Source organism: Sceloporus occidentalis, unplaced genomic scaffold (genome assembly GCF_023333645.1).
Source record: "Sceloporus occidentalis isolate IW3139 unplaced genomic scaffold, rSceOcc1.0.p SCAF_15, whole genome shotgun sequence".
Taxonomy (NCBI): domain Eukaryota; kingdom Metazoa; phylum Chordata; class Lepidosauria; order Squamata; family Phrynosomatidae; genus Sceloporus; species Sceloporus occidentalis.
The window spans coordinates 85,001-96,009 of NW_028316995.1; the positions used below are offsets into that span (position 1 = coordinate 85,001).

Consider the following 11,009-nt stretch of genomic DNA (forward strand, 5'->3'; position numbering starts at 1 on the left):
ACATGGCGTGGCATTTGGTTAAAAAAAAAATAAATCCAGAAATCCAGAAACAATTGAACTTTTCACCAACTTTATACTAAGTCCAACTTACCCAAATGCATAACCATATATATGATCATGTTGAATTATTCATCAAATTTCCTTTTCAGATCATGAACAGAACTGATACTTTTTGCTTTTATTTTAACTGTTTTCCTACAACAGGGGCGTCAAAACCTGCGGCACTCCAGCTTCTGCAGGACTACATCTCCCATAATGCTCTTTCAGCTAAGGGGCTGGCTGAGGAGGATGGGAGATGTAGTCCTGGAGCAGCTGGAGGGCCGCAGGTTGGACTCCCCTGTCCTACAAGGTGCATACTTTCCCTATTACTTTTTAAAGAGCCGTTCTTTACTTAAGATACTAATAAAATCTGAAGAAAGCACCAAGCTAATTATACCCACTAATCGCTGTTCTAGTTACAGGTTAAGATGGAAATTATTCACTTCTCTCGAAACAACATTTTGGTCTTGTTGCCCCTGTGCAGAGCGAGTCCCCTTGCTGACTTCATGAACCTTATATATAACTTAGTGAAAAGTAAGAAGCAGTTATAATAAATTAATCATGTTGGACCAAAAAATATATAAATATGTAAAGCTACATACTTTTGGGAACTCAGAGGTCTTGAAACGGGGGATCTTGAAGAAGAGGTCTCTGGGGTCCCAATAACTTTATATCTTTTTTTTTTTTCTATGGTGTTACCAACTTCGACTAAAGACCCCATTAACTTTAGTATTTTTTCTATTAGATCTGCAGAGTTCTGGTCTGTGGAATAAACATGCAAAGTGCGTAAATATCTAAAACGGCTTTTTGTTATTTTCAAGAAGGAAGAACTCCCTGTAGTTCCTTCTACCCCAGCAGCGGAATTTCATTCCACGTATAAGGAACGATAAAAAGGGGATGTTGAGAAAACAAAGCCGGTCAATGATTCACCTTGGCTGAGACTTCTTATTTCTCTCTTATAGTCCGAAAGGCTTAATGTGCAAAACACCTGCCGTTACTGTAATTAATTTCTTTAACAAGTACATACATCCTCGTATCGTTTGTGCCCCCAGGCATGTGATTATGTTGTGTTGGGTGTGTGAATTACACATTTCATTCATTTACTTTTGTAGCGGTTCACTGTTGGTTGTTAATTGTTAACGATTGACAAACAATAGTTTATATGTTTAGGAAAACATTTTTTTTTTTTTGTCTTGATGTTACCCCTCTGTAACTTTGTATTTTAGGACACGTCACTCAGAAGGGTGTAATAGGGCATTCCCATACTGCCTGTGCAGTACTGATGTATGGAGGGAATGATTGATCACGCAGCAATCGTATGCATTAAAGTGCGTATGATGGTCAGAGGGCTTCTATTAAGCTGGTAGCTGTGCTGCTGGACTTGCTGCTAAATTGTATTTTAGCCCCAATAACCACTTTGTTGCCAGTGGACCCTTTGGACATCGTGCTTCCGGGTAAGAAAGTCCTTATTGCCGACTCCATGGAGAACGTTGGCTGTTCCGGTGCCTGATGTGCTCTTGAAACTTTGCAAGCCAATGTGTCGCACAAACCAAAGGCAGTTAAAGGGTTTAGCTTCTTTTCCCCCTTTCTCAGATTAATTGAAAAGACACCATTATTTTTAACTGCTTTGGAACAGAAACATAGAATTTGATGGCAGATAAGGGCCGTTCACCCATCCAGCCTGCCTGTTTTAAAGTATTCATTTATTTATTCATTTATTTTGAAAAAAAGGGATCTTAATGTGTGTAAAGCTGAAGTACTGAACATTGACCATCTTGTTAAGACCTTTAGCTCTCCTATATCATTAGAGATGGTTGACCTTTAATTAAAACCTCTAGATTGTAAGCTCTTGCGAGCAGGACCTTCCTTACCTAATTTATAAGTCAGTCTGTCAGTTCCAGTTTGTATGTATGGACTGTAAAAAGCGCCCTGTAAATCGCTGGCACTAAATGAAATACCCGTAGTCAGTAAGGGGAGTCTGGCTTTCACTTACCAGGCATCTTGTGCCAATTACTCGACCCAGTGTTGCAAGGGTTTGCCCCAGGCACTGGATAGATGACCCCTCTGACTATACTAGATGTTCCCCAAAAACCGAATACATCAAAAACCTGGCTGATTAACACCTTAGTCACAGATGTTTTGTTTTTTTTATAAAGCAAAATGTATGTCTTTGAATAACGCTCATACTCCAATGAATTTGAACTGAGGTGTTGGCGTAGAAGCTGAGATATCCCCAAAAATGTCGCCAGGAGTTGTGCAGCTCTGACTGACAGCATGTGTTAGACATACAGTATACATGTTATCATCGGATCAGATAAAATGTACAGAACTCTAATACATGTCTCCACGGGAAAGCCCTTTGCGTCAGATTGAAACCTCTGGACCTCCATGGTGAAGATATTTTATGGCGTTTTTACTCATAAAGAGTTAAATTAAAAACTTCGAGTGGGCTTTTATCACCTATTGGAGTTCATTGTAGCTCAACCCGACCCTCACAAACAATTTGAGAAATCAGCACGTTGACCCCCTGGTCTGACTTTAAAAATGTATGTCATTTTTTCAGCTGTATATGAATATTGGATATGTGTTTGTCCTGAAGCTGTTTTTTTACCTTTCAGAGGTGGGAGGCATAGCAGAAGAAACAGAAACCTGTGACTGGTGGAGTCTGGGTGCTATTCTCTTTGAACTTTTCACCGGCAAGGTAATATTTACTTTTTTTTTTTTTAATTGAATGATATTTCTGTAATTTTTGGCAATCCACATGTTTTACCAAACTAATTCTGGCAGATCTGACCCATTCGGCCCGTCTGGTCTGACCATTTGTCCTGCTCTATAGACTTGGACGTTAGTCCTTGGTCTTGTCTAAGATTCAGGATAACTTTCTGCTTATCCCACGCATGTTTCTCCATCCATTTATCATTTGGTAGCCAGAAGCTAGTAAGCTAGGAGAACTCTCACTATATTTATGAATCAATGGCTGCTTGCCAGCTGTCCTAAGTGTGTCCTCCATATCCAGACCACACTAGCTTACACAGCTAAAACAGGTCCACAAAAATTGGGGGGGGGGGGGGGGGGAGATACCAAAGCAGTGACAGGAGGCACCCTCAGTGCCCCTGGGTAGACGTCTGCCCCTTGTGACTTTATTACCATGCATAGGGGGTGTACATCTTCAGTTTCTCGAGATGCCCAAAAACCTTGCTGGATCCTGATGAGATTTATTCCATCTTTGTCTGGCCGGTGGCCCAGGGCTAAATGTTGGTTCTCACGGCCATAAACCTTCCTGAAAACATTTTGTCTTCTGTGTGTATCGTTTACTTAATAAGGTCCTCGGTTATTACAATTATTTCTCATCAGGACTCGCCGGTGTGATGTACAATCTACCGGTAGCTAAAAAAATTATATTTTTTCCCCTTTTAATAATTTAATAATTTTTTAGTTTGTTTTTTTTTCTTTTTACATTTGCGTAAAGGGATCATCTAATTGATTTTCTGATTATTGTTCCATACGTTCTCTGTTGAAGAATGCTAGTGTATGCAGCCTCACTAGGCATTTCATAAAGGGACATTGTGTCTGTCGCACAAAAACGTACGAAGAATGGATTATTTAGGAACATGGAGGTTTTATTATCAAGGTGTAGAAGAATTTCTAAAAGCCGTAAAAGTGCAACATTTTCGAGGATGCTTCTTGGCGCCCGCTATGGCTTTTATCCACCCTGTATTCTGTGTGCTTTGAAAGACGTTCTGCGTGCATGATGGGAATTGTAGTTCGAGACAGCTAGCGTGGCGGAGGTTGCCCGTAGCCCAGCAGCGCATGGTTAATGAATTATGCTTCAAAAGCAGTTTGCGGAACACATAGGATGAAGGGTCTTATGTTACACATTTCAGATTTCAGCTGTACAAGCAGGTTATTTGCTATTTCTGGGTTACCTCTAAAATATATATATATAGGGCCGGAAAATGAAGGGTAAGGTTATCTGATTTATTGTGCTGCTTACGGGGAGAAATCTTAATCTGTGCGTTTTCTTTAGTTTATACACGGAGCCACCTGCGAGGTCTGATCGGCCACACGGGGTAATTAAACGCATTGCCGCGGGTAGCTCAATAAACCCAATAAGTTGGTAAGAGGGTCTGCTAAGGCATAATAGGGGTTATGTGTTAAAGGGAAGGGCTCAGCAAGAACAATGCACTGGTTGCCATGGTAACTGCCCAATGTTTATGCCTTTGTACCAGAATGTCGCTGCTGATAATGTGAACCCAGTAGTGTCTGAGGATCAGTACTTTGGCTCTTTTACTACTTTAAGTAGTTTAGGAGCCAAAGTCATTTTTTTTTTGCCTGACATGACAGGGGGTCTAGTTATGAGCGACAGTCTCTAGTAGAGCATTTGTAACGATGATCTGTTAGTTTTAGTATAATTAGAATGTGAATGTATAGTAAAGTCATGTGACATGGTATGATCAACGATAAAAAAAAGTATAAAGGCATTGATTTGACTCATTTTGGTTATTTCAGGCCCTGGTTGAATGCCATCCAGCAGGTATAAGCACTCACACATCGATCTCCATGCCAGAGAATGTGTCTAAAGAAGCCAGATCGCTCGTTCAGCAGGTAATACTGGGGTAACCTCGGCTATTTCAGGGACCCCCCCCCCCCCCGTATCTCTGAAAATGCCAAATCACCAAACAGGGATGCTTATGTTTTAGGGGGTGTGGTTAGATGTATGGATGGGGCGGGGCTGTAGTATGTATCTCAATTGAATCCCTCCAAACGTTTCAGCTGTTTCTATAGACAGTACTGTGCATAGAAAACTACCCTTCTGAGCACCCGGAAGAGGGGCATTAGGAGTGGACGGGGTATAGAGGGCTTTGGGTCTCAGCAGGGGGACTCTCCCTAAACATAGAAGCTTAGCATTTGATGGCAGAGAAGACCCAGACGGCCCGTCTAGTCTGCCATTCTCCGTGATGTAAAGATTCAGACCTTAATCAGTCGTTGGTATCGTCTTGGATTCCGGCTACTCGTATACCTATCCTGTGCACGTTAAAACCTCTGTCAACCTCTACCGCTTCTGCCGGGAGGCTGTTCCGTTTATTTACCACCCTCTCTCCATAAATGATAGGAGGCTGTTTCATTTATTTACAACTTCATGGCAACTTGGGAGGTGGGATTTTGTTTCCCGCGCAATAAACAAAACTTAACTAACCACGGTGGTTCTTCTAAGAAATCGCTTGGAGATCTATTATAAATAGAGCGCCGACGCTCCCGTGTTTGTTCAGGCTGAGAGTCCTGCGCCTTTGGATGCCCTTTATGGGACTTGTAAGCCATTGAAGTCCGGAACGTCTTCTGCGGACGAGTGGGATTAAATGTATCTGTGTGTAGGCTGTGGTGTGAACCGGCTCTGCTACCTTTGTTCAAATGAACAATTTATGTTGGTGGATAAAACAAACGTGTTTGATTGCATCTCCAGCTTTGCTTAACAGCTGGTTTGGAGATACTTAACGCCCCCGGTGAAATGCGGCATCTCGACGATGAAATATTAAAGAGCCGACGTTGCCGCGCGCCGGCTCCTGTGACACGGAACTTCTGAAGCCGCGCTCTCCCATCCAGGTGCCATTGCTGGAGTCAGCACTTTGCTCCTGATCTTGGCCGGCGTGTTTTCAGATCTTGACAGCACTGGCACGTAAAAAGGAAGAGTTCAGCGCAAAGAATTCCCTCTGCCTTCTTTTTCGGCGGAGCCTGGAGCAGGTTTTTGGCTTCGTCGTTGTGCGGGGGGGGGGGGGGGCGCTTTCTGTTGATCTGCGTACGTTTGCCTATTAGGAGCGGGGATCGTTTCAGACATCTGTGTTTTAGAAATTCTCTCTGATGGCAGCCTTGTCTCGTTTTGCGTGCCTCGCACTTGTCAAAATACATCCTACTCTTTCCACATCGCATCTGAGGCTCCGGCGATCCGTTCTAAGAGAGATGCGAGGACGCGGTCTCCCCGGGGAGGTAGCGCAGCGGCTTATACTAGAAGGGCAATTATGTGAAGGTGGCTTTTGCCTTTTTAAAAAAAAAAATAAAAATAAACTTCAGAAACAATAAGTTTATTGTACAGCTTATGAATTATATGACGGAGCTTTTAGGTTAAAATAAAAAAAAAAATACCTTTATGAAAAAATTCTTTATTAAATAAAAGCAGTATCTTGTCCAGCTGTTATTTTCAGGACTCTCTTAAAACATTTTTTTTTTTAAGTTGTACCATTATTTTTAATTTAGCTTTATTTTGTAACATTGAATATAATTTACTATAAAGGTCTGTTTCATTATTTATGCTTCTAGCTGGCATTGTAGAAAACGTTGTTTTAAGCCCTGAATTTTTATTTTTTTTTGTCTTTTCTTCTTTTTTTTTTAACTCTACAAAGATAAATAATCCATCCTGATAAGAGGGGACCCTCATTCCACTGACTTGTAGACATGCTTGTTTGGAGAGGTTTTACAAACATTGATCTGTAAGAGGTATATTTGAAAGGGACCCGGGGGCAAGACCTTTAACTGGTGCTACATGCCCTCTGCCTTTGTCTGGGGCATCTATTGTTGACTCGCCGTCTCTTTAGGATTCACAGTTGAGAGGTCACCCATGGTGCATCTTGTCTACTGAAAATCCTACAGAGCCACCTGTGTCCCTGAACCGGAAGTAATAAACCTACAGAAGGCAGTCTCTCGAATTAACCTCTGGACCTCCTATGACCCGGCAACTTCATTAGACTTCATAACACGCCTGGAAAGTGCCCACCAGGGAACCTTGTTGACTCGCTCGGGAATCCTATTTGTTTGGTTTTAATTACTGGAGGAAGCCGGCGGCGAGGACTTTCAGGAAGACCTTGGCAGGAAAGGGAAGGGGTCTACTAGCTGGTAGCACTTTGTCTGTTTTGCTTTTCCCTTTCCACCCACAATGAGGTTCACAAGTGTCACAGACAAGTCCAGAGGGAACGTCTGATTTAGCAGCAGGGAAATGCACGCCGGTCCTTACCATCATTTGGAGCTCTGATCTTATCCTAATGGACATCACGCGGCTCTTTGATTGCGGTGACAAATTAAGACAAATGGCTCGTATACTTAAGATATTTTTTTTGGCATAATATATACTATATTCTGTAATACTACTTAAAAAAATGATTACGACTGGTTTGCTTGTGTGCGTTCCAGTCTATGTAAAATATATAAAACTAATAACGACTGTGCTGGTCAACCTGCCTTCATTTGGAAAGGATGATGTGTGTTACAGTCCAGGAGAACACACTTTATCGTGTATGTATAAGATATCCGGCAGGTTATAGCTCATAATACAAGTAATTTGGGACTTGATAATGTTAGACACATTAAAGCAAACGGGGAGGTGATCTCAGGCGTCGGTGTATCTTCAACCATCGCTGGGGTGCCGTTGTGTCGCTCATTCCACGTGAGACTTCGTCAAGACATTGCTTGTACTTTTTCTTAGGCAAATAAACCAGATGTGCCAATTAATTCTTTCCTGAGAAGGGTTAATCACATAAGAACGAGGTTAAAACTTTATTAAAATGCAGATATTCACATCACCGGAAAACAAAATAATAATAAATAAAATAGCCAAAAATATGTGCTGCTCGCTCCATCGCTTGGCACGTAACTAGGTATCCACATTAACTTCTAAATTATCTGATCTCTAAAAAAAATATATGAAGAGGAAAGTAAAAACTCAAAAAATAACAAAAATGTGAAATTTAGACTTCAAATCTAAAATGTTACACAAATAAAATCAGTCGCGTTACAGTTCATATTATTTTATGGGGGGGGGTTTAACTAAAATATCAGAGAATGAAATTTTAATGTACCGTTTATAATTCTGTAGAATGAGAGAATTATAATTACGTCTAATTGTTACGTTATATACTGCTGTCATGCCCTGTTAACCCATTGTACAGCGCTGCGGAATATGATGGCGCTATATAAAACAATAAATAATAATACTTTGGCCCTTGTTAACGTTACTGTGGTAACTACCTTCCAGAGTTTTCGGAAATGGAGAATGTTACTTTTCAGGTTTCACGTACAAAAAAAATAAAAAATGCAACAAATACGGCATTTTGCTGATGAGTCTGTAAACTGATATTTTACATGTTTTGTACTGAGGGCATCCAAAAAAAATACTTAATGCGCCACCAGACGACCCACTTACCAGAATGATTTGGCTTCTCGCTGAGCTTACCAAAAATATTTTTTAAAGACAAAGATAGGTTTTGGAAGAACTAAAGGGACTTGACAAAGCACAGGAGGGAGGTTTAGTTCAAAGGAGAAGAGATGTTGGAACAAGAGGTCATCGTCTAAAACTAGAGGGTCAGAGGCTTTGATCTAATGTAATGTAAGGAACTTTAATGTTACTTGGTGATAGATATATGGAACAGCTTCCCAGCAGAAGTGGTAGAGGCTAATGCAGTGAGGAAATGGAAAACATGCATGGGACGAGGATATGGATCCTGAATCTAAGACGAGATCGGCGACTGATTAAGGTCTGAGTCTTTACATCAGGAAAAACAGGCATTGGGTCTGATCTGGCATCAAATTCTATGTTTCTGACTTTTTAAGTTAAAAACAAATCTCCATCACTTTGCATGGATGGGAAAGTTGGTTTGGGGTCCTTTTATTAGCCATATTTTTGTAATACCTGCTTCGTTACTCTGCTGAACCTGTCTCACTGACGGCCTTACCTGCGATCTCTCGATTTTGCCTCAAAACCTCTGTATACGGCATCCGATTGCTGTTCCTGGGGGGTAATTTCCAGCACCCCTGATGGGCGGCGGGGCATTTACTTCAGCGCACTTCCACCCACTTTTATGATTTCTTTATTACAAAATGACCTTGCAGAGTGTCTCTGATATAGTTAGACGTGTCAGTTGCGCAACATCGTTACTTTGTTACTTTGGATGGGCTTGTTCCAGCTGGTTTTTACAAATACTCATTCCTGATGCAATTGTGTTTGCCTTTTCGTTCATAGATTTACTTGTTTTGGGTCCTGTCGCATTCCAGGAAACATTGTCGCAAAACCGTTTATAACATTACGAATCTCCTTGTGTTTGCAGCTGTAATATCTCTATACCTCCTTTATATTACCGCCATTGTACTAGCTATACTTTAATCGACATAATATACATTATTAAATATTTACTGACGCCAAATAATTGTCCTTCCGTTTCGATATTTTCTTTCCAAAAGACCAAAAATATTATATCAAAAGATATAGAAATTAGTTCGTTGAATCCCTATATTTTTTTAGATTTTTTTTTTGTTTTTGTGTGTTTTGAAGGTAAAAAATTAATGTACTTTTTTTGTTTGTGTTCCCCCAGCTTTTGCAGTTTAACCCTATGGAGCGTCTCGGTTCCGGGGCGGCAGGTGCCGAAGACATTCGATCTCACCCTTTCTTTACGGGCGTGGATTGGGAAGAGTTTACAAGATGAAAGGAGACCTCACACTACCCGGAGGAAGCAATTGTTTACTCTGCTGGAATATTAGACGGGAGAGGACAATGGAGTCACCTTCCCTGAAGGAGATCTCTGTGTTCGTAGGACGGCGACATGCTGACCGTAGCCAAATCCCAGAGAACGATACCGTCCTTTTTTAACACTCTTGTGTCTATTAGAAAAGCGGCAAAAACTCTTCCTAAGACGGCGATACGACCGCTTAGTCCGACCAGAAGGATGATAGCATGCTCTCCGTGCTTTCTCCGTTCTAGGTGTGCGAATGTGAATTAAAATATCCGTTTTATTACCGGGGGCATTGGCAGGGATGTATACGTTTAACCTGGCTCCCGTTCAGTTACATTATGCATATAGCCTGGGCTTTTACGGAGACAAATGAAAGAAGCGTAATACTGTAACGATTACCCAACAATAAAGGCATCCGCTGGTCATTATGCTATAGCCGCTGCTGTGATTCTCTTCTTAATATCTCGGTTACCTAAACATTCGGAGGCTTTTGCTTGGGAACCTTTGGATGAACCGCGCGTTGTACCAGATTGGGCACCCGAGTTTATATGTTTTAATCTTCACTTTGTGTATACTTAATCTGCTTGCTTTTTTTTGTTGTGCAAGTACTTCAAATTGGATGATTGTATGAAAACATATTTTTCCACCATTAAGAAGAACATTACAAGTCATTAGTAAGTTCAGTGTGACCAGAAATAGAATGTTTTGTAAGGAAGGACAATTACATTTACATCCATTTAGTTTGTTTGCGTGAAGCTATTTTATGCCTGAGCACCAACCGGTAAATATATATCGCCAGGTTACTCTGCTTTGGAAATATAAGGAGTTGTAAAAGATAATAATAAGGATAAAGAAACACAGAAACCTTTTTCTGTTTCTATGGCAACCACCTGTCCTTGCTTGATTTTGTGTCACATGACAGTAAAGTGATCCGGGCAAAAAATAGTCCACATTATTAAAGCTTTTGTTCCTCGAAAGATTTGGGCATATAACTTTACTGGGAATGCTGTTTCTAATGCTGTATTTAGTTACAAAAGTGGAACAGCACCTTTAAAATATTTTTTATGCAGTGCTGTCCAAAAGGCTCCCCAAAAATGGTACATAATGGGCTTGTTGATTCCATAAAAAGGGTTAAAGGACCCTTAAAGTTAAAAGACAACACTGTTTATAGGGATTCTAAAGGAATGTTCGTAAAAGTACAGTCTGCTTTCCCAAAATTCTAGAAATACTTTGAATCCCTAATGGGTAAAGCTCATTAACACCCCCCGGCAGAGAGTGCTGTCTAAGAAGGGGTCTGAGGGGTGCAGCTGATCTAACTTTGTGTGTAAACGGTTTAATACTTCCAATTAAATATGAAGAGTATTAACATTTAACTCATTTTGTCTCATTTGGAGATTAATCACATTTTAAACCATAAATGAGCTATTTTTGCCTGCATTTTCATGTTAACTATCAATTTTTATGTACTTATCAACATAC

At 40.7% G+C, this 11,009-nt stretch overlaps 1 protein-coding gene across 1 annotated transcript in view; it reads left to right on the top strand.

Moving 5' to 3' along the window:
• LOC149303108 (inactive ribosomal protein S6 kinase delta-1-like) overlaps positions 1–9,503 on the top strand; it is a 60,010-nt gene extending 50,507 nt beyond the window's left edge. Inside the window, exons 14-16 of the mRNA XM_089481327.1 lie at positions 2,658–2,740; positions 4,549–4,644; positions 9,393–9,503. Of these exons, the coding sequence (XP_089337453.1) occupies positions 2,658–2,740; positions 4,549–4,644; positions 9,393–9,503 (290 nt within the window). The remainder of the gene's footprint in view (positions 1–2,657; positions 2,741–4,548; positions 4,645–9,392) is intronic.
• Positions 9,504–11,009: the final 1,506 nt, after the last annotated feature.